Here is a 24674-nt window from a genome sequence, read left to right on the forward strand (position 1 = left end):
TGACGATTGACCCGCTCGGGGGGCTTTGCCTTTTCTGTTATCCCGCATTGGTACTTCATCTGACGAAGAGTTTCTATCGCGATTAGCTGCTGCGACTTCAGGAGGAGTACGGAAGAGAGCTCGATGGAAGGGAACTGTGGCTTGTGGTACTTCCGCTCGGCCACCTGATGCTGATGTGGCTTGCTGCTCAGGCCGCTCGGCTGGTGCCTTCTGTTTTTGTTCCATAAGCTTAGCGGCCCTCAACTCGATCAGAGCGTCGAGTTCCTCCGTGGAAAGCGTCACCGTGTGCTGTCGTCCAGCCTCGTCCATTGCTTCCGTTCGGATACAGGAGCGTTCCCACAGACGGCGCCAAATTGATTCTGTCCAAATGCTGAATCAACGGACGCTGGGCACGTGGCGCTCTCCGAGTCACTGACGTAGATCTACGACTGGTCGTACGAATCTCCGGCGAACCTGCACAGAAGTCGGGCCGGGAAGGGGTTCCCAGCGGCGACCCTCCGACGCTCAAGTCAGGCAAGCGAACAACGAAGTGGCTCCAAAAATTGTAGAACGCGTACCTCCGGTGAAGGGTGAGGGCCTTTATATAAGGCTGTGGAGAAGTGAGTGCACACATACCGAGGTGTACACGTGTCCTTTCCCATACCGTAGTGTGGGCTTGTCAGAGGAGCTTACCTGACCCCATACTGCTACAGTTTGAGCACATCTCTGATGTGACAGCGGATCCTTCTGTCGTAGGATTTTGAATATGGCCTGAAGGCAGAACATGCCCGCTGTCAGAAAAAGATGTCCCTTGTCCTTTTTCCCTTACTCCATGCCGGGGCGTCCGACCGGCCGGCACTCATCTCACGTCAGGCCGGCCGACACTCATCTCACGTCCGGCCCTCCATATGCATTGGTATGCTGGGGAGATCCTCGGTAAGGTGCTATGTGGGAACTGTTCGCAGTATGTTACCTTATGTCTTCGATCGAGCGTGCCATCCACTCGGTCCCATGATCCTGTTCGGCGAGCGTCGGAACCCTGACTCCTGCCGGGGCGCCTTTTGCCATCGGTTCTTCACCGGTTGGCCGGCCGGGAGGTCGGCCCGTCCTTCTCCGGTCGGCCGATCGGTCCATCCTTCTCTCATGAGTCCGGTCGGTCCATCCTTCTTCGATGGACCACCTGGCCCTTTGACTTCCACATGACGTTGACCCCTCCAAATGGGGGTCCCCTGTTCTAATCACCGGATCAGTCATGTAATAAAATATCAATTTCATAGAGGCTATAAATCAAGCACTAGTCAGAATCATGAAACATATTATCTAGACAATTGAAAATTGCCAAAATTGTGAGAGACATAAAATGAATTAAGAAAATAAAGAAAATTTATGGGAGAAAACTAATTTAGGAAAGTAATTCTTGGATTTCTATTTCGCCACGATGATTGTTAACACTATGAATACTATTCACTTTCTTATCTCAATGTTGACATGCATGAAGCTGGTCCATCTCAGGGTAACCGGAATAGACTTTTATAATTATATTGGTGTGTCTATCCAAACGCAACGACTACTTTCAAGATAGTCTTACTAAAGCGACCACTTTCTCAGGGAAGCTCCTATCACGATGCCTTACAATCCTCTAGATACTATCTCCTAGTTCGTGATATCGAATTAGGGTAAACCTTGCATTAAGCTCTATGATAGACAATGATGTTCTAGTTCTCGTGAGGTTTTGAATTATTTTAGTGAAAACCTCCTAAGTCTCGATCATAATGGGTCAGAGAGTTAGGTTCACCTTTTGATCCTTCCCAATGTCCGGCAAGATATTAAAATGCACGGTTAGTGTCATAATAATATATGCATAATAAGGCCGAATCATGGATCAACAAATCATTCGATAAAAGAAAGCCGAATAGGTATAAAACAAGTGTTAACGAATCAATCAGGTTACTCCCTCATCCTATAATTAAGAGTACTACTCCATGAATATGGAGTTACAATTTAAAGATGAGAAAGGAGATATTTTACAACTCAAATCAAGGAGAAAAGAGAAGAGAAAACTTAGTCGTGTGTTGATCATCGTCTTCAGAAGGATTTCCAAGCTCGATGGTAGACGGAATCTCCGACGGCTTCTTGGAATGACTCTCCTAGAGTTCCTTGTCACAAGGAAACCCCCTTGATAGGGAGGGGAGAACGCCTTGATCCCTTGATGTCTTAAATAAGTGTTCTTTTTGTTCCTTTATAACTTCCAAGGATGTCAAAATTAACAAACTTTCCTAATAAATTGAGGGACACTTTCTGAGAATACAAAATCTCCATAAAAATAAGAGGCACCACCACATATCTATGAAAATAATATTTTGGGGTCTAAAACTCGGATGTTACGAGCTCCACCATATACCAAATTATAGATATTGGAACATGGAACAAATTAAGCTCATATACCAAATTATAGATATTGGAACATGGAACAAATTTCGATTTGATAGGTTGTGGGCCGTGTGGCTCAACTCGAATCAAAAGTTATGTCTATTTGAAGTTTGGTTTGCTGTTTTCGTCATGGGACAACAATGAATACAACCACGTCGCCCAACACACCCTGGCCATGTTACACTCTGTACACTTCAATTTGATGCTTTTCGGGTGCCTCTTCTTCTCGGATGATCCACGACCATGTTGGGCAGTATAGGATGACCATGGATCATACTGTAATGTGTATTTCTTTAGCTTTTCATCTTCAAACTCGTTCCAAACGTTAAGATCTTCTCGTCCTATCAATATAACGTACAAGAATAGTTCTCTGAACAAAAAGAGTGAAACCAATGTAAGAGAGATAAAAATATGCAAAATATGCTTATGTGATGAAATAAAATGTATGCAAAATAATATAAAAAGTTCTATATAAAACACACATATCACTCGGTCCTTTTATATCAATATGAGACTGACGATGAGAGATATTTGGGATGAACAAAATCATCTTTATTACTTTATGAGAGGGCAAATGAGGTGAATAACTATAGTTTTTGCTTTTGAGTTCAATTCTACAAACAAATTTGCACAAGTGCAATAGTACAAAAATTGAAAACAAATAAGAAAATTTGAACACAATCTTTACTCAAATCTCCCATTTCCTATTCCATGACCGATTTTGAGTTGGAGAAGCCCCCTTGCCAAGTCACTATCTTTTCTCCCTCTTAATAAGCTACCAAAGGTGGAGAAATTTTTACTCTCTTCTTACAATTGACTGGAAATCAGCATAAGAAGAATATAGAGAGTAAGAGCATAAGAAAACAAGATCATGGAACTTGACATTTTAAGAACGAGCACTTTTAATATTCTTCTTATATCTCCGTAAACCCCTACATAGATCCAACACCGTCAACTTTTTTTTCAACCTTCAAACAACTTTATCAACTTGTGATCAATTGACCTTCAATCGACTATTGACTTGATCTCATCAGTGCAACAAATGGTTACTTAGATTGATTGGTTTAAGCCATCATACACAATTATTTCAAATATAAATCTAACTTTGAAAAATCATAGGTATTTCCTTTTATGAAAGATTTTAGATTTTAGATTTTTTAAAGATTTTAAACTTTAAACATCCCTAAGCTATAATGGATGTGGGGGATCCTTAAAGAAACACCTTTGTATGTTTACTTTTTGTCACGGAGATGGATCCATTATCTATTTTTAATTTATTCATCAATATATATTTAAAAAGAATTATCACCCCTATTATTCTCCTTCCTATACTTTACCATAGAGATAATATACTGGATAGTGACGAGACCGAACTAAAGCTACCCAGCGACAGCAGGAGGCGGTGACTGGACCCACGTTTGCTCTTCTTTCTCAGTTTGGACCAGAACAAAAACCCAAGAACAAAGCGAGCAGAAGCAGAAGCAGAAGCAAGCGGGCATCGCTCTCCGATCCATTTCTCTTTTCTATCTCTTGTTTAATCCTTATCCGCTCCTCCATCCGTAGACCCAGCTGGCGTCTCGAGATATGCTTTTGCACAGAGGAGATCCAGCGCGATTCGCAAACGGAGAATTGAAGGGGAGGCAGTAGCAGTGACGACGGGTGGTATGGCGGAAAATAGCAATGGCGGCCCTGAAAGCATCAGGGATGTCGGAGAGAGTCCTGCGGAGTCGATTAATGCCGTGGAGGCCACTGACATTATGTCCGTGGAACCTAGGCTCCTTCCTCAGGAGAGGGTATGACTATGCATCTTTGCTTTCTCCAGCTTTTCTACGCCTTCTTCTTCTTCTTCGAATGGCCATGTTTGACATACAGTACATTTAGATCTAGATTTGAAGTGATTGCTTTCTGATCTGCGGCATGCTGATCTTTAATTCTCAAGAGTATTGCACTTAAATGCTGCTTGTTCTGTTCTGTTGTAGATCAGCACTGGTTTCCGTTTATTTGTATTTATGGCCTGTAGAAAAAAAAAGGAAAATTTGGAGTGGTGTTTTCTGTGGAATTTAGGATAGGATATTGCCTATCTTGATCAGTCACAGGTGGAGAAAGCTTCTTCTTCTTCTTCTTCTTTTTTTTTTTTTTTAAGTTCTAGGAAGTGAGAATTTAGCTGTTTTCAACTAATAACGCATTGACAAATATTTTCTTTCTTGGTAATAAGTATTTTTTTTTTTGCTCTTGCATGTAAAATAGTTCAACCATGCTTTACTTTCAACCTTTCATGATGTTATCTCTTTTGTTATGGAAAATCACGACGATGGTGTGAATTTACATACACAACTTTTGGTCTATAACTGATACCTTTTGACATACAATCAACTGTATGTTCCTGTATAAGCAATTTATGTACTTATCCGGTGAGAAAGGCGAAAAGATATTCTATACTTTGCTTTAATCATCTAGATTTACCTCTATTTCATTGATCAGATCTGCAACCTTTTAGAGGTTGCCTTAATGTGCATCAAAGGGAATTCTATACTTGATTAGAGTCAAGAAATTTTATACTTGATTTACAACTAATATTCGTGGTTTCTTTATGCATCCTATGATCAATTTGAACATTATCTATCTTGACTTTTGAAATTATTATATTTTGATATGATAAGCTAATACCATCTTATTTCTTTTTCATAGTTTTCCAAAGCAAATGACTGTTAGTAAATTACTCTTGTGTGAAATAAATGGTGAATCTCTAAATGCAGGTAAAATAAACAAGAATTTTGGTTGGTTTCTAATTTCTATTGAGAATGCCAAGATCACATTGTTGAAAGTTCATGTCTGATTTCTACCTATTTCGGTTGTAAAAATTATTCTGCTTACCTACTACAATAACTGTTTTTGTCATAATATGGTTATAAAATATAAAGACGGGATAATTGGAGTTTAATGCATAATGGAAATGCAGGAGACAACATCCTTGATGTTGGGAAGGTCTATGGCATACACACTTGGTAAAACAAAATAGATCTACAATTTTTTCGCCTAACCAATGCATCTCTATAAGTATAACTTGCAGTTGACACAAATGAGGAATTGATCTAATTCTGTGTGGTTTTCGACTAGCTATTCATTAGACTTACTTTGGGTTGATGTTAAGCTGATATTAAGTCATGTTTACATTTTGATGTCCTGTTTTCATCGGTCACCTCGTTGTAGCACAAATGGTGATTATATGGTAAGATGAATCATGCTTCATTGTCAAATCTTTCATGGACTTAAATCTTCCTTAAAATTGCTATAACATGAGACTGAAACAATGTACACTTTTGACTGTTCAATTAATCAATTTTTTCAAATAATATATCAAGATAGTCTATAGAGGGAGCATATTGAAGATTGGGAACAAATTAAATAAATATGCACTTTATCAAGTATAGAAATATGTATAGGACCCTCAGATTGGTAAATCATTCTCCTTTCTCATTCCTTTCCAATTTCTTCTTGTTCAGGGTTTTGTTTGCTCATTCATATTGAAGACCAGTTTAATAGCCAACTTTTTCAATGAATGGTTATGACTGAATTTATCCAGAAAATTAAAATTTGAATGATGAAATTTAGTTTATTTTAGATACTAATAGGGTTGTTTGTTGGTTATAGTTTGAATAGCTCCCTAGCAAACTCATATGATTGGTTTACATCTTCTGCCTGCTTTATTTATCCCGTGTCTACTATTTCATGAAATGTCTAAATAAGCTGTACTTTGTGTAGATATTTATTTGGATGGTTGGCATGAAGTGATGGAACGTAAAACATATTTTTTTAACAACCATGTAATTTAAGTTACAGATAGAAGGGACCAGTCATGGTTATCAAGATCAGCTAGTAGCAATATATATATCACATAATGCCTACGTTGACCTCTCGAGTTGGATCTGTCTATGCAAATGCTTTTCCTATGAAATTATGTTTCTCACAAAGATCATCAGAGAAGTTTAAAGAAGTTTAAGTTTGAAGGAATTACTTAGATTCCACTAGAAAATACATGAAAGATTCAAGGGTTAAAATCTCATTCATTTCATGTCAAAGGTTCAAACCCCTAGTCACAATAAAATAGGTTTGTTCCAATTTGGTCGTGTCAACAAAGCATGTAGGTCTCTGTGATGATGAGGAGGGGAAAGAAGAATAATAGGATGAGAAAGAAGAGTAGAAGGTTTACCTAGAGGAGTTGTCCACAATGAAGAAAGCTTCTTGCCACCCCATCAATTTTTTGTAGGTAGCCATCATTAGGGAAGGCTTCTTGTGACATGCCTTGACATCTTCACACCCCAACCACTTTATTTGAAAGCGAAACTATGGTTTCGAGTATGCATGTAGCATGAATTAAAATTTTGATAATGCAAGCCTACGAGGAAGAATTGCAAGGATGAACTGATTTAGAACGAATGAACATCATCTGGAGAAGCATTTTGGAACAAGAATCACTGAATAAGTTTTTAAAATATGAAAGAATTCGAGGATGAACTATTTTAGAGCAAACGAAGACTAGTTGAATGGTTTGAGAATGAGAATTGCTGGACAAGTTTTAGAACAAACTACAACAAATAACGACGTAGAAGAATCACAATGATGAAGAATCAAGACATTTTGCATCTCGGTGTGGGCAAAATGAAAAATCTTGGCGATGTTAGTTGGTATAGTTTGAGATTTTGATCCATGGAAAGATTAAAGATTAGCTAAATTGAGAGCGAATTAGTGAGATTAGTTAAAATTTGATTGAATTAGGCAGACTTAGAAAATATGAGAATTTAGCAATTTTTTTTCAAATCTCAACTTAAACACTAGCAAATACATATTACTGGTGCAAGTGTGCCTCGAGCGGTGCAATGCAAACTTAGGTTTTGATGTTTGGACAAAAGGTTTAAATTACGCTTTGCGTGGTTTGATATGTGATTGAGTGTGCAGAGATTTGTAAGAAGACACATGGAGCTTAGAGAGTTCATACTTAACGAGATCAAGTGATAATACGATGATGACTTGGTGTGGCCAAGTGGCACTCTCAATTGCTTGGTGGTCCGTAAGTTATTATAGAAGGTTGCATGAGGCAATCGAGGGATAGGATGAGAAATACCGAGGCGATGTTGGAGCAGCTTTGGAGCATAACTTGGCATGGCTAAATTGACAACTTGATGGCTTGAGGTCAAAAGAGATAGAGAGGGTGCATGAGGTGACTAAGGGATCGTAGGAAAGGAGCATTGAGGACGAGAGTCGGAGAAGGAGAACTACATAGGCAGAGTATGAAGGATGGCATATAGAGAGGCTAAGGGCTGTGAAATACACATGAGGATTTGAGAAGCTGGATAGGAGATTACCTTGGGCAAAAAATGATGGATGAGTCGAAAAATGAAAACAATATATGTTTGATAACCTAAAACCCCAAAGTCAAAGTCTTTTTAGGTTTGTGGTTGGTTTAATCAACTGTCCATTGATGGCTGAGTCAACTGACTTTCGAGTCAACTTAGGTAGAGGATTCAGTGAACAAATGTTTCTTTTTTGTGGCTTAGTCGATTGCTAAATGATTGACCAACTGAAATGAGCTATCCAATCAAGTCAACTGATGACAAGAAGAAAAACTGAAAGGAGTTGTTGAACAGATAAGGCTACCTCATAATGGCCGTCCATACTATTGATTGATGGTGCAAATCAGTCGAATGATCAATGATAGGTAAGCTTACAATAGGTGACAGATGGACAATGAAGAGACTACAAAGGCTATAAAAGGGGAGCTCAGTGGAGGCTTAAAGGCCAACACAATAAAGCTGGGCAAACCCCATTAAAGGCTTCTTGTAATCCCTTAGCCTCACTCTTTGAATTTTTGTAATCCGTTAGCTTGTAAGAGGTTTCCCCATCTCAGTAGTTGATCGAGAAGGAGAAAGGATAGTAGCTTTCTGGGAATGAGCGACCAACAAATCTTAGGCCGTGGGGTAGGTAGGACTTTGGGGGCCGCTGAACCACGTAGATGCCATCATGTTAACATTTGTAAGTGTTTACTTTGTTTTTATGTTTGTTTCGTTGCACTAATTGTTTGTGACCTTGCTAAGAATTAACAAGAGAAGTATAGAATGATATTTACAGGTAGGAATGCTGTTTGCCCATTCTAGTATTTAGTCATTTGACGTCACAATACCAACAAGTGATATTAGAGTTGGTATGCTCTTCGTAGGACTAACTACCTTGAGAGCAATAAGATGTTTGTTTGAATATATTTTGAGATTCCACCATATAATAAAGGTTTCGATTTTGGAAGGAGAAGGTGGAATATTGGAAGGAATCTTGCTGTACATCGGGGGTATGAAAGGCCTAGAAATGGAGAAGGGAGAAAAATCAAGAGAAGAGATTGGACAACAGACCAAGATTTATGACGGAAATAGATCTTTGATTCATTAGTTTCGGTGGTGAAAATCTTGGACGAGATAAAGGAATGCGAAGATGCAAGAGATCTTTGGAAAAAGATTGCGTACTACCATGAGAATCCCAACGAGGAAGCTAAAGTCTAAGATGAGACAAGTAAAGAGGAAGTGGAGAAAATTGAAGAAGGATCCAAATCTCCACAAGTTCAAGAAGAGGAGAAAATTCAAAGAACACTCATTGAGGAAGTCAATGAGAATCTGAGATCCTCTTCGTTGGATGAGTTAAATGAGGAGACATCCACCTCTTTTAGGCAAGCAATTCAAGAAGATATGCCTAGGAATAGCAATGTCTGAAGGGGATAAAACAATTCTAGCATTAGAAAACTAGAATTGGAGAACTAAATTTTTGGTCATTTTGGTTATGTGCCAAGTCAACTGCATCATAAATCAGTCGACTAACATGGGTAGAAGTGAGATTAATATTGGGTTTAGTAGACTAATATTAGGTTTAGTAGATGGGACAATGGTTAGAATGGACTAATATAGTGTAGAATTTTGAATTGACATATTTAATATTTGTAGAATGATGAAGGGACTTAGTATTTGTGATGAGTCTATTAAGGGACTTCTTTGTATAAAAGCTGTTGAATACGATAACTTAATTATAGGGATTGTGATTGATTAGCTTGATTGTAATTAACAATTGATAGACATAATTATAGGGAGTCTTATGTATATAAATACGGGTGTATTTGATAGAAAAGATAATGGAGATATATTTTTTCCTCTTCTACATGGTATCGGAGCAAGGTTAATCCTTCTCTAACCTAATTTCTTTTCATGCCGTCGCTACCCTAATACTGCTGCGCCACTACCAACCCTCTCCTCTTAGCCTCATCTCATCTACTGGATCTCACGTAGTTGGAGTAAGTTGGAATTTCTTGATTCAACTGGCTGCTGGATCTCAAGTGCTGCTGGATCACGGGAGGGGATCAACCAACGCTGTTCGAATCTACTACTATTCAAGTTTTGTCCTTGAATTTCTCCTGTGATGAAGTCTTCAAATTCTAAACCCAATTTGACTACCACTATTAAATTGAATGGAACCAACTATCTCGTGTGGTCACGTTGGTTTGAACTATTCCAAGGTCTCACAAGAAGAAGGAACATATTATGCCCGTCCCTACCTCAAAGATCTGAAATATTCAGATTGGGTTTCGAACAACTGTTCTGTTATGGCTTAACTTCTCAATAGCATGGATGAGTCGTGAGCACTAATGTTATGTTCGTGGAAATTGCCAAAGAGATGTGGGATGCCTTACGGGGTATTCGTGTTTTCGAATTATATGAAAAACTGTTCGCTCTTCGCAAAGACTGATACTGTTAGTAACTACTTTGCTACTCTTAAGGGGGTTACCGATGAAATTCTACTTTACCATCCTTTCTCTTGTGGCGCTCAGATTTGAAAGAATCAGTAGAAAGAATTCTTGGTCGCAAAGTTCCTATTCGGTTTAGATTCCACTCTACGATCGGTTAGAGACAATCTGCTGGTAAGTGATAGCATTCACATGTTATCGAATGCTTTGTCTCGGGTTCTTCGTGTGACCACAGGCCATTCTGATGCTGGTTCTTCTCCATCTTCTGATACTTTGGCTATAACTACTCGTGGTTGGGGTCCTCTCGGGGCTGTGATAGTGGTCGCGGTCGGGGTTGCGGATCTGATTCCACTAGGGTGGTCGTTCATGCGTTCACTATGGTCGTTCTAATCATGCCTCCGAGAAGTGTTGGGCGAAGTTTGGTAAGCTTGATTGGGCTAATAGTGCTTCTACCGAACCATCACCAAACGATGATATGGTCTTTGTTTCTCATACTGACTATGAGAAACTGCTTCGTTCTTCTGCTAACATTTCATCTGCCAATGCTACTTTATCATTTGCAGGTGTGTTTGCTATATCTCATGATAAGTCTTGGATGTTGGATTCCGGTGCTTTTGCCCATATTACTGGTAACAAGTCTGTCTTCTCCTCATTTGTTTCCTCAACTTTATCTCATGTCTGTTTAACCAATGGTACCTATTCTCTGATTACAAGAATAGATGTTGTCAAACCCACTACAAATATCACTCATGATAATATTCTTTTCGCACCTAAATTTCATGTTAGTTTAGGGTAGACTGACTCACAAAAACTCATAACTGTTTTGTATCATTTTATCCATCCTATAATATTTTTCAAAACCTGCAAATGAAGAGGATGATTGGTGGAGGACATGAGCGTGATGACTTATACTATCTAGATTCTGTTACACCTGTATGTTTCCGTGTACTCTCAGCAACTATTTCTCCTTATCAATGACATTGTCGTTTAGGTCACCCTTCTCTTTTCTCTCTTAAAAATTTTGTTCCTATCCAATCTAGTGCGAGTCTTGTGAGTTCGGCAAACATCATCGCACGTCTTTTCCTTCTAGAGTTGATAAACGTAGTTCTTTTACTTTTGAACTTGTTCATTGTGATGTTTGGGACCAAGTAGAGTTGAGTCTAGAGGGGACTTTCAGTATTTTATAATTTTTGTTAGTGATTATTCTCACATGATATGGTTATATCTACTCAAAAATAGTAGTGAGGTTCCTAATGTACTAGAATCATTTTATAATGAAATAAAAATCCAATATTCGGTTGACTTGTGCACTCTCCGTATTGATAATGCATTTGAGTTCATTCAGAAAACTGTTTCAACATTCTGTGACTCTCATGGCATAATTCATGGAATGTCTTGCTCATTTACTTCCCAACAAAATGTTGTTGCTGAACGCAAACACCGTCATATTTTAGATGTAGCTTGTACACTTCTTTGCCACATGCATGCCCCTAAGTATTTGTGGGGTGATGTTGTTCTCAAAGCTTGCTTCCTCATAAATAGGATACCGTCTAGTGTGTTACATGGGGATATCCCATTCTCATGTCTTTATCCTGACAAACCTATTTTTTGTACCTCCTCGCATATTTGGTTGTGTTTGTTTTGTTTATGATTTTACTCCTAACTTGGATAAATTGTCTCCTCGCTCCATTAAGTGCATCTTGCTTGGATACTCTCGTACACAAAAAGAATATCGTTGTCTTGATCCACTCACAAAATGCAGTTACACTTGTGCTGATGTTACATTTTTTGAGTCACAACTATACTTTTCCCCCATCTTGCTCAGTCACTGGATACATCAGTTTCTCCATTACCAATCCCACCATTTATGTCTCCTACTATAGATGCTCCGTCTCCCAAACCATTGCAGGTGTATACGAGGTGTTCTTAGCCAGAATTTGTCTCATGTCCCACGCCTCCTCTTCCTGCAGCTCCTGGTGCTCCTCGCCCCTCCGATATTGATTTGTCCATTGCTCTTCGTAAAGGTATTCGATCTTGCACTACTGTTGTCTCACCGCAAGTGCACGATTTAGTCGTCAAGTAATAAAAATATCGATCCAGGGCCTGTGGATTAAGCATAAGTTGAGTTTGCGAAGCAAATTATCTAGAGATGTTGTTTGAAAGCTTCAGAACTAGAGATTAAGAGAGTAAGAGAGAGTTGAGAATAAGAGGTCCGGAGGATCTGAGATTGGAAAGTTGGTTGGGAAACGATTCTAGGATTTCGGTTTCATTGTAATGCTAGTTGATATACTATGAATTGTTCATCTCCTATCCTTTATGTTTATGCTCTTGTAGGGATCCTAACTAAATATCGATACAATCCTATGACAGTTACATCAGAGTGTTTATCCCGTTAGATTTCAATGCTATTAAGTAGAGGAGGTAACGTAGAAAGTCCGGTTAAAGGGATATCCTTTGTGGGCCCTTGGTCATACAGTCTAAATTACACAGATTACTTCCTAACATCGAATAGGGACAAACCCATTAAGCTTTAATTAGACAATCCATTGTAGAGAATTGATCTCCATTTCAAGGCAATGCTCTAGAAGGTTCGGTTAAAGGGATACTCTCTGTCACTAAGGGCCCCCGATTATATGATCTAAAGCATCCCCTCTACGTGGAGAACAATCTTTACATCTATTCAATAAAACAGTACATATAAGCAATCAATCACCACACACACATTCAATCAAACAAGAACAAGACATAAACATGTCATTGAACTAGGAAATTGGCAAATCCACAGAATTTACATCATCACATTACAATTACAACCTACATCCTAGAATTCAGAGATCTATTCCATAACAAGGAAATTACAACCCAAAGACATCAAAGGAAGCAATCTACAACTCAAATCTAAAAGAGAAGAGAAGAGAAAGCTTAAGTTGATGAAATCAGAGCCTTCAGGAACCAATCCTTGTTGTAGAGATGGACGGGATGATGAATTCGGCCTCGGATCGTTGACAAATCGTCGGAATCTGTAGTAGATTTGGACCTCGTGGGTTTCCTTAAGGGGAAAACCCTTCTTTTCTTCAAAAGGGGAAGAAGATCCTTATTTATAGGCAAGGGACACGACCCCTGCCTTTCATGCCAAATGACCGTGCCTCAGGAATCCATTGGAAAAGGAGCACGGTCATGCCCCTTGGGAGGCACGACCAAGCCGTGGCATGTTCTAGAAATGAGGTACGGCTGTGCCTTTAGGGCAGACTTGTCCATGTGAAGCTCTGGAAGTGAGGCATGGTCATGCTTGCTGTTTTTCCTCCAAAGCATTCCAATGTTCATTTTTATTCTATTTTTGCTCTAAAAATGCTTCCTGTCGATGAAAATACACAGAGCCGATCTCTAAACAAAAAGAGTAATTATGCTAACACAATGAAATACGAGTGCGATAACGTAAATCATGCTCATGAAATACAAGTAAATGTGCATCAAACAATGTATAAAAATATATATAATCTACGCACATCAACTACCCATCTTTTGTTTAATTATATCTCGTTTGATTAACTGGGTCTTGCTTTCCGCGCTTTTGCTGTTTCTCTTTCATCTACAGAAGTTTCGACTTCCTACTCTGAGACTTATCAACACTCTGCTTGGCGGACTGTAATGGATGAAAAAATGTCCGCTCTTATCTCTCATGGTACTTGGGAGCTAGTAATTGCACCAGTGCCCATTGTTATTGTTGCTTATCGTTGGGTGTTTACTTTGAAGTATAGAGTTGACGATACTACAAAGCTCGTCTGGTAGCCAAAGGATTTACATGAACTTATGATGTTGATTATTTTGAGACGTTCTCTCCTACTACCCGTCTGAATTCTATTAAAGTTCTGTTCTCCTTGGTTGTCAATCAATTTGGCCAATGTTTCAACTAGATGTGAAAAATGCATTCCTTTATGACGATTTGCACGAGACCATTTTAATGGAGCAACCTCCAGTGTATGTTGCTCAGCGAGAGAATGCTTCTATGGTTTGCACACTTAAAATGAATATTTATGGTCTTAAACAAAGCCCATGGTTTGATAAATTCAATAATATAATCAGACTTGTTGGCTTCAGGTAGTGTAAATCTGATCAGTCATTTGTATGACATAGTACGAATGAGATTATCATTCTTATCGTTTATGTTGATGACATCCTGATATCTGACAGTGATATATATGAGATTGATTAAACTAAGAAGTATTTGCAGCAACACTTTGTTATTAAGGATATGGGATGTCCTAAATATTTCTTGGGAATTGAAATTGCTCATAATAAATCTAGAGTTTCATTATGCCAACGGAAGTATGCTACAGATTTACTCAAAGAAATTGGATTGCTTGGAACGAAGCCGGTTGATACTCCTATGAATATCAATTTAAGTGTTTGAGATGATATTGTGAAATTCTTTGAGGATAAGGTAAAATATAGACGTCTTGGTAGGCATTTACTTAACAATAATGAGACCTGACATCTCCTTTGTAGTGGGAATAGTCGTTCGTTTTATGGATAAGCCTAAGCAAGTTCACTGGGATGTTGCAATCAGGATTCTTAAATACATCAAGAAATGGTTGTCATTTAAAAGAAATTGACACCTAAAGATCGAAGTCTATTTTGATGTCGACTATGCTGGATCAAAGACTGATAGACGGTCCACTTCTGGATATTGCTCTTATATAGAGGGAAATCTAGTAACATGGTGAAGTAGGAAACAAACTCCTGTTACTAGGTCAACTGCCAAAGCTGAGTATAGAGTCATGGCTCACACTATAACTAAGATAGGTTAACTGCCGAAGCTGAGTACTGAGTGACTCACACTATAACTAAGATGTTATGACTAAAGAATTTGCTTGAAGAATTAGGATTCACCTACAACTCAATTTTTCATGAGATGACTAAACATATTGAGGTTGACTATCATTTTATTCGTGAATATGTAATGAGCCATAAAATTGCTACTCCATTCACATCATCGTCCGACCAAGTTGCTACGTCTTCATTAAAGCATTAGGAGAAAAACGATTCTCCGAACTTTGTGACAAGCTGGATATGATTGACATATGTGCTCCAGCTTTTGATATATATGCTCCAGTTTGAGGGGGAGTGCTGAATACGGTAGCTTAATTATAGGGATTGTGATTAATTAGCTTGATTGTGATTGATTGTAATTAGAAATAGATAGGCATAATTATAAGGAGTTTTATGTATATAAATACGGATATATTTGATATAAAAGATAATGGAGATATATGTTTTCCTCTCCTACCAAAGCTAAGGATCAATGGAGATGCATGACGCTAATAATTGGGATATTGTTAGTGTATCTTTTTTTTTTATGTATGATAAAGGAGGAAAAAGGATAAAGTTTAAGTTAGGATCTTATGAAACTTAAAATTCTCTTCTAAGGAGCTTCTCCTATGTTTGGTATTAAAAGACCCATCTTTAAAATTAGAGGGAAAATATTCTCCTTTAATGGTGGATTTAGAAATTCTTAGTTTTAGGGGAGCTTAGGTAAAGTGGGAACCCAGACATAGATCCCATTCCATGGTATATAGTTCATATTGTATTCATTTAGTTTCACTAATTTAATAAATGGATTGTCAAACATAAAAAAAGGAAGATTGTTGGTATAATCGTGCCTCGAGTGGTCTGTTTAGACCTCATGTTTTGATGTTTAAGCAAATAGTTTAAATTAGATCTTGCCTTGTGATTTGATATGTGTTCAAGTGTGCAAGGACTTGCAAGAACACACATAGAGCTTAAAGAACTTGTGTTTGGCGAGGTTGAGTGATGATATGAATGATGATTCGAGGAGTAGCCGACTGCTTGCCCTCCTCCATGCACTATTCAACTGCTCAAAGCTAATAGTCATCAGTGATTTATTTCTTCCATGTTGGCTTGGGGACAGGCTGACGGAGGTGCTGGGGCGAGCGAATCATCTTTTGCTACAATGAATGATGGCTCGATGAGCTTGAAAAGCGTGACCAAAGCAACATACTTAGTGGTTTGGAGGCCCATAAGTGATCGAAAAAGGTTGCATGAGGTGATCGACGAACCACAAGATGAGAATCATTTGGGTGGTGTTGGAGTAGTTCTAGAGCATGACTTGGTGCAATTAAGTTTGTAGATGACTTGGTGTAGCTAAGTTTGTAACTTAGTGGCTCAAGGTCCGAAAAGATCATATAAGGTTGCATAAGGCGATTGAAGGACCACAAGACAAGGAGAATTGAGGAGCAATGAGGATGACACCAACAGAGGGAGAATTACATAGGCATAGCATGAAGGATGACATGGAGGAGCTGAGGGTTTGGGTGCATCTGAAGGATGAGAAGTTTGATGGAAGATGACCTTTGGGCGAAGTCAAACATAAATGGTAAGACTCCTTTGCGAGTTGTGAGAGTAACTTATACACATGGGGTTAGGGTAGAATTCAATTTATTTAGTTTAGTCGACTAAATAGTTGACTCAGGCAGAGGAGATAACAAATAAAAAATGTTTTGTTCTTGGCTTAGTTGTTTTTTACTTGAATTAGAAGAAGAAGTACTGTATCTTATTTGTAGATATGAATGTTACTTACCCCTCTCTAGTGTCGGGTCACCTCACCTCATAGTCCCTACACATATAAAATGAAAATTTTCTTGGATTCAGACAAATTCCTCAAACTCGTTACCACTTGAGATTGTCACAAGATTGATTATTTAACCATGCTAGTACTTGTAAACAACCATTAGCTAAAACCACCCTATCATTTATCTCAATCAAGGTTGATTAACACAACACAAATTATTGTTGTTTAGGTCTGAATTAATTTCTATTATATGAAATATTGAATAAAAATAATTTTATTAAATAACATTAATGATGCTATTTATTTAATAACTTATATTAATAAATGTAATTTTAAGATTTATTGTTATACATTTGGATTTTTTTTTTGTTTTATACATTTTTATTCTTTTTTTTTCATATTTAGATATGTTTTTTTATTTATTTATGATTTGATATATATACATGTACATGAGTGATCTACTACTTGTTGAAAGTTAAAAAATTATATTAACTCCAAATTTGTCTAATACATGAGATCTTAACCCTTTTTTAATTGGCATCTTACTTTATTCTTCATAAAATAACACGACTTTTGTGGAAACTAGCTATGCTATTGTGCCCCATAATTTATGAAATACGTTTAGCCTTATATGGTTGCAAAATTATGTTTTCCCATACTACCCTCAATCTGGTGTAATAGATATTTATCACCCCCTGCTTGGTTACAATATTTTGAAATGCTAAGTTCCTTAATCCTTTACTAAGTATATCTGCAAGTTGTTCATGTATAGATATATAAGGGGTACAAATTAACCCACTCTTTAGTCTCCTTGATCAAATGTTTGTCAATTTAAATGCACTTCTTGGTTAGTCTCCTTGATTATGTTGTACTCGATCTTGAGATATGGTAATCACAGACATTATCACAATAAAATCTCATTAAGTCATCACACTTGATGTTCACATTTTCTAAGACGATCTTTAATTAAAGTATTTCATACACATCTTGGGCAATTACTTAGAATTCTACCTCTCACTTGATTGTGTCAGCACATGCTTTTTGCTACACCATGCCACAAGGTTACCACTAAGAGGGGTGCAATATCATATAGTTGACCTCCTATTAATTATTGACCCAAGATCATTAACATCAATATATGCCTCTAACAACTTTATTAATAACCTTTGTTGGTGTTCATTTGAGATATCATAATACTTGGTGACTTGTTTTGTCACGCATCGTACAAGCTAAGGCTTGCCGCGAAGCTAATTTCGCTCGTTGCATGTGAACTGCAATAAAAGCTAACTAAGCTGACTAAATGTATTCCACTCAAGAAACTCCACTAGCGTTATACACACATCTCAGCAAATAACCTAGATGTCAAAAACTCCATAAGTGAGCACAAAATGCAAAGTGGGTAGAAAAAAGAAGTGCATGATATACAAAAAAAAGAAGCATATCTCATAATAGAATCTGTTAAGAAATTTTGAAAGAAAAATATGTTAATGATTTTATTCATCAATCTCATGCACATATATATAGAAACTATCTACACTTCAAATTTCTACAATCAAGATAAATTATATCTCCACAATTAAGGTAAATCATATCCCTATATTTTTTATTTTTTATTTATATAATTTGGAACACTCCCCTTCCTTCAAGCTGAGCATAAATATTGATTATGCCCAACTTGTTACAAAGATAATAGACCTAAATCCTTTTAAAGCTTTTGTGAAAATATCTCCTCTTGTTTTTATGTACCCCATAGGATCAAACTTTGTTGAATCTTTTCATGGACAAAATGACAGTCAATTTTAATATGCTTAATTCACTCTTGAAATATGGGATTAGAAGCAATATATAGTCGTTTGATTATCACACTATAATTTGGTTGGTACTGAAGTTTTAAGACCTACTTTAGTCAGAAGTAGGTGATATATCCACATTATCTTACATACAATATTTGCTAGCTCTATATCCCCCCCGTCTAGGTGTTCCATTTAAATAGCACAAAATTTGTCCTACAACTACCCAATGTTTAACTATTGGAGAAGCCATATAGTGACTGAATATGTAATATTTGGATGAGTCGCAGTGACATAATTTAACTTTCCAACCAATCTTTTATATCTCTTGGGATTCTCAAATAATTCACCATTGTGAGTTGTAGATTAGGAGTCATTGGAGCACCATATGATTTAGCTTCTAATTGTCCTACCTTAGACAATACGTCAAGTACATATTTTCTCTGAGATAAGTAGTTCCCTTTCTTCTTGTTATCTCAACACCCAAGAAATATTTTAAAATTCCTAAATTCTTTGTATGAAATTGACTATGAAGAAATGATTTAAGAGATGAAATACCTATGATATCATTCATATTAATGACTATATCATCTACATATACAACCAACAAGATGATGCCCACTGCAGATTATATGTAGAACACAATAATCACTTACATCTCTTCATTCTAAATTTCTCAATCGCCTAACTAAATTTGCCAAACGAGGCTTACGAAATTATTATTTTTCTTTTAATCTTTTACTTAATGGTTTTGATCTCAGTGGTTGTAGAATTTTTTGCAACTATGGATTGTATATCGATAGTGATTTCACTGACCATCGGGCTAATTTACTGTCTTGTCTTGTTGAACAAAAGCTTAGCTATTATGAATTAATTAACTTACATTTTCAAACCCATCTTAAATTTACACAACTTGTTAGATCTACTCTTAGCCATACGAGTAAGTTGAATCTGTTGTGTCATTGTACTCCTAACCTAGAAGGACTGTTTCCTTCATTGATTGAAAACTGTGAGAAGGGAATGATATTAGTGCACACATCAAATGAAGCAGTTGAACAGTGGCATGTATCTCTTGCTGTAGTATTTGTTAGAATAAAATAGATACCAACTGTGTCGTTTAGTTTCAAATCAATTGAGTTGGTGCATATTGGCTAATATTTATGGTTCAAGTATAAAGCTGATAGGATAGCTTCATCAGATTTAGGACTGCCTGTGGACAAATTATCAATTTAGGAACTGAATTACAATCCAAATGCATGGTCATTGAAATATCCTTTGATCACTAATCTGATAACTGATGTAGTTATGGTACCAATTAAAATTGTGCAAAAGATTGGATGTCTTATTAGCTTAGTTTCTTGTGTCCAACCTTCTGTTCTGTCCCACAGACTTGAAATGTTAAAACACAAGTATCTATTTAAATCCATTTTACTGTTTTGACATGGTTTGTATTAGTTACCAGCAACTATCACGCTACCAATGCTAGATCGCACTCACTTGCTTGGGCTATGTATGAACATGCCTAAATATCACACTTACAGATGTATGTCAGTGCTTTATTCTAACTTCAGCATAGCTTGTGTTGATGTCATCAGCATAAGTTTGAAGGCAGTTCTCATGTAGTATAATTAATCAATGTTAAAAGGAAAAGTTTTGATTCTTGTAATTTTTTGTGCAAAGAGAAGATCTTGGTTTTTTACTGTAGGTTGCCATCTTCCAATTTATCAGATGAACTTAAATAAATATGGCTTTTAGCATTTTGATTAAACTTATTTCACAGTTGGTCTTGGGACCTTTGATAACTCAATAGCGAACAGAGGAGAGAAAACCTCCCTCGTGATTTCCACTCAGGTTCAAGGGCCATCATTCATCACTAACAACCAATGAAACTATACTTTGAATATTACTTAGGTATGGCTTTAATGTGGATTATCTCCTGAATCATGCTTGATGCAACATGCTACCGATTGCATAATTTATAGAATACCTACACAAGTTCAAACTGTTTTTTCTTCATTCATTTTTCACAGTTAAGAAGAGCACAAAGGAGTGAAGAAAGAAATTAGGGCTAGAATTGAGTCTTTATAAATTGTTACATTTTTAGACACCTTCAGGTATTTTTTTGTTTTGCATCCTGCCCACTTGACTTAAAAGTTTGTTGCATCATAGGCCTGCTGATTGAATAATTATTTATTATAGCTAACTACTATATGCTTTTTGCACCAGCAGAGTAGATGGGGAGGTTGCTTCTGTGGATTGACATGTTTTGGGTCACAAAAGAGAGGTAAACGAATAGTTCCAGCATCCCAAATTCCAGATGTGAATGCATCATCTAGTCGTATAAATGGCCATCAGTCTGCTGGAATCTCCAGTGAAAACACAACTCTGAACTTATCTATTCTTGCCCCACCTTCATCTCCAGCTTCTTTCACAAACTCTCGACTCCCTTCCACAGCCCAATCACCAAATTGTTTCTTGTCCATGTCAGCTAATTCTCCTGGAGGACCATCATTAACCATGTTTGCAACTGGCCCATATGCTCATGAAACTCAATTGGTCTCACCTCCTGTGTTCTCTACCTTTACAACAGAACCTTCAACTGCGCCATTGACCCCTCCACCTGAACTTGCTCACCTTACAACTCCATCATCCCCAGATGTTCCTTTTGCACGGTTTCTTCTCTCATCTCTGGATATTAGAAGTGCTGTGAAAGGGAATGGAGTGCCTTATTTGTCATCTAATTATGCTGTTGGAAGTTATGTCCAAGCAGATTATCCAATTTATCCTGGAAGTCCTTCTAGTAGTCTTATATCACCTGCTTCTGGAACTCCACGAACTGGTCTATCATCTCCTTTCCCTGAGAGTGGTACTCCCAGACAGTGGGATGCTTCTGCATCTGCACAGGACTCACCATGTTTCAGAAATGGGGTATCAAAGTTGTTTGGACATAATTCAGCTACAACCAGAGATTTTATTCTGTGTCCGGACTCCAGCTTTTTCTATCCTGCAACATCTGCACAGTTTCACTTGGACCAGGCACTGCAAACGGTTGCTCACACTGGTGGGAGACTTAGTGTTTCCAAGGAAGCAGATGCTTATTCCAGTGGTGGAAACAGACACAGTAAAGCTTGCAAACAGGATGTAGAAGAGATTGAAGCTTACAGAGCATCATTTGGATTCAGTGCAGATGAAATCATCACAACACAACATTATGTTGAGGTATCAGATACTTTAGAAGAGTCCTTTACCATGTCTCTGCTTTCAAATAGTCAAACTGGAAATAAGCACTGCCCTACTAATGGATGCAATGAGTACGATAAAAAGGTCTCTAACTCACTTGATCCTATAAGTTCCAAGCAACTGACAGCTCCGCTTGAAGGTGGAGTTGATTGTGAATCTGATCACGGAAGGATGCAAGCAGGTAAGCTCAATAACTTTGAAGTTGATCGATCTAATGACAATAACCCTGTTTTTTGTTTTTCCCTCGTGGTTGCTTTCGTTCATGAGAATATCTTATATATTATGTGGTTGAGGATAATGCTCTATTCAAATGATGCCTATATGTAGAACACATGAAACACATTGTCACCATTTTCTGCCAGATTATCTCATAAACCGTTGTTGTTCATGTTATCCAGGTCCTAAGCTAAACAAACATTCACAAGATACCTCTCCTTTAGTTTATGAGAACACTGGCACAGATGGTGGTGAAGGAAGAAAGTGTAGGGCGCCAGCAGATCACCAGCTTTATAAGCGAGCACAGTCGTTCTCTGATGCAGAAGTTGATTATAGAAGAGCTAGAAGTTTGAGAGAAACCAACGCCATACTGGCCTGGCACGACATGCTGAATTAGCTGATCGATCTTCTGAAGAGGATTGTAAAGTTTCTTTGTTATTATGTTTGGGCTGCATGGAAATTTTTGTCTGCTGATTCAGATTATGACTCTTGTAGGTCGTGTAAGTATGGGACGATCAACGATTTCTTATGATTCCCATCCTGTAGCCAAATGGTGATTAAGATGAAGACATTAGTTCTACTGATTAATGCTGTGCACTATAATTTGGCCTTTGGCATTTATTAAGCGTAACTGTTTTTGCCTGTTGCTTGTGTTTCTATGGATAAAATAAACAAGATAATCTCTGTTTTGCAACAAGCTTTCTGTGAAGATAATCTCTATTCTGATGCAATAATTCCATACTTTGCAGTCGAAGTATGCAGTTCAAACAATGGTAGATTTACATTTGATTAATATCTAGTACATTTCAACTGGAAGTGCTATTATTGTTCAACGCCCAACAGTTGACCGGAATTCTTATTCTTCTACTGCTGTGTACATCAGCGGATGTGTCCATTGCTGCTTTATCAATTGTTCCTTCCACGCTGGCACCATCAACAATCCACTAATCAATCCATGATCAGTCGGCTTAGCCATGAATAAAATCATTTTGTTTGATGGCTAATCAACCCTAGTGAACTGCATTAGTACTAATAAACAATAGTAGTTGATTTGAATTACCATAAATATTTCATAATCCCTCAATCTCCTCGTTTGGGGTTTGAAATTTTCACCTGTCAACTAATCCAGTCAATTAGTTAACTAGATTGAACAACCATAAAAACAAGTTATTTTTGTTCAACTGTTGAGTCTATGACTCACCTATTAGTTAACTGGTATTTAGTATAAATCGACTAATACACTAACTCCGACCATTTCTAAGGTTGAGGTTGCCTATATTAAGATCCTACTCTCACATAAGTACATTCTCTCAACACTTAACTCCTACATAGTTACACCTTCCTTGAAGTTATCTTCCAACTCACCCCACATCCTTTGGATGCTGCACCGGGCCTATAGTTCTTTCCATGCCATCACACCTTTGCCTTTGAAGTCTGCTTCCCTCTACTCTTTTTTGATGACCCTCATCCTACAGTCTATCAGATGCTCGATAACATGGTCATAATTCAAATTATCGACCCCTAACTAGTGTAGTATAGGATAACTCAAATCATCTTTTTCAAAAATGTAACCGGCGAATGGTAATCCCAAGATTAAATGTTATTGATTTGAGTTTTTTTTATGTTGTAATTAGGGGGTTTGTGTTGGATTTGATGTTAAGACTAACAAATAGAAAGCAATGCAAGTAATGAAAATCTAACTTAGTTAAACTATGATTGCAGAGGAAGTAAAGGGCATATAAAGTAAAGCATTCCTACTCTAATATAGTCTACTTGCATCCAACCAAATAACAAACATCACTAACATTCAAATGGAATTAAGCATTGCAAGAATTAAATGAATTAAAAATGTATTAATAGAAATTAAAGTAATGTAAAAGCGTAAGGGGAATTTAATCAAAAAACATTGCAAGCATAAATGAAGCTAAGTTAAACTAAGACTAAAGTGGAGAAACTCTTCCTCCGATCGGACGATGGTAGATGTAGAATGATGCTTGTAGATGAGATGAAGTAGGGAAACCCTGCGCCTTCTTCACCTCTACAAGTGGAGTTGTACATGGAGCTAGGAATCCCAAAGCTCTGGATGAGATGGAATCGTCTTGCCCAACCGGGCCAAGGGCTTGTCGATGGCGGATTCTAGAGATGAAGATGGGAGCACCTCTCCCAATCAGAACAAGGGTTTGATGATGTTGAAGATGGACTTGTAGAAGTTAAGGTGGAAGACGATCACACCCTCTTCTCTTCCCCAAGTGTGCGTTTCCTTGCGCGAGCCTTCACAACTGGGGTGAGGCGGATGATAGCCTCTCCCAATCGGGATGAGAGCTTGTAGATGAAGGTAGCCATTGGAGATGGAGATGAAAGTGCCTCTTCCCAACCAGGTTAAGGGATTGGGAGCGGATGGAGGTGGAGAAGGAGAAGGAAGAAGATGACTCTCTTTGCCCTAATCTCAAGTGTGGCTTTTATATCAAGTGTGTTGGTTAGTCCTAGGAAAACCGTACCGGCTCCACTATACAAAAATTTTGTACAAGTGTCGAACCTTTCCTTAAATAACCTATTGTGTTCTTTAGAAATTAAATTAGGAATCGCAGACGGAACTTAACATCATTGATTCCAAATTTAACCTATCTGTTCTTAATGGTTTAGATTTGGATTG

At 37.7% G+C, this 24674-nt stretch overlaps 1 protein-coding gene and 1 long non-coding RNA gene across 4 annotated transcripts; one reads left to right on the forward strand and one right to left on the reverse strand.

Annotated features, from left to right (window-relative positions):
• The first annotated feature begins 3786 nt into the window (after positions 1-3786).
• On the forward strand, positions 3787-22666 carry LOC122002723 (uncharacterized protein At1g76660-like). Of its 3 annotated transcripts, XM_042558000.1 has the most exons (4): positions 3787-4202; positions 20792-21986; positions 22204-22442; positions 22517-22666. In XM_042558000.1, the coding sequence occupies exons 1-3, from the start codon at positions 4074-4076 to the stop codon at positions 22416-22418; spliced, it is 1539 nt and encodes a 512-aa protein (XP_042413934.1). In that variant the 5' UTR covers positions 3787-4073; the 3' UTR covers positions 22419-22442; positions 22517-22666. The 3 variants fall into 3 exon arrangements, with proteins under 3 accessions (XP_042413934.1, XP_042413933.1, XP_042413935.1); XM_042557999.1 differs by having other exon boundaries at positions 22204-22666; XM_042558001.1 differs by having other exon boundaries at positions 3789-4202; positions 20795-21986; positions 22204-22666.
• Positions 22667-22720: 54 nt separating this feature from the next.
• Positions 22721-24449, reverse strand: LOC122002725. The gene is made up of 2 exons (XR_006117711.1): positions 23082-24449; positions 22721-22945 (listed from the first exon to the last, which is right to left on the reverse strand). It is a non-coding gene; the product is annotated as an uncharacterized LOC122002725 (long non-coding RNA).
• Positions 24450-24674: the final 225 nt, after the last annotated feature.

The sequence above is a fragment of the Zingiber officinale genome, chromosome 7A (genome assembly GCF_018446385.1).
Source record: "Zingiber officinale cultivar Zhangliang chromosome 7A, Zo_v1.1, whole genome shotgun sequence".
NCBI lineage: Eukaryota > Viridiplantae > Streptophyta > Magnoliopsida > Zingiberales > Zingiberaceae > Zingiber > Zingiber officinale.

What these genes read in the sequence shown, in the direction of transcription:
- LOC122002723 (XM_042557999.1), top strand. Translation starts at nt 4,074, where the DNA reads ATGGCGGAAAATAGCAATGGCGGCCCTGAAAGCATCAGGGATGTCGGA. An exon ending in GGCTCCTTCCTCAGGAGAGG is followed by an intron (nt 4,203 to 20,791) that starts GTATGACTATGC and finishes TTTTTGCACCAG; the next exon opens with CAGAGTAGATGGGGAGGTTG. An exon ending in TCACGGAAGGATGCAAGCAG is followed by an intron (nt 21,987 to 22,203) that starts GTAAGCTCAATA and finishes CATGTTATCCAG; the next exon opens with GTCCTAAGCTAAACAAACAT.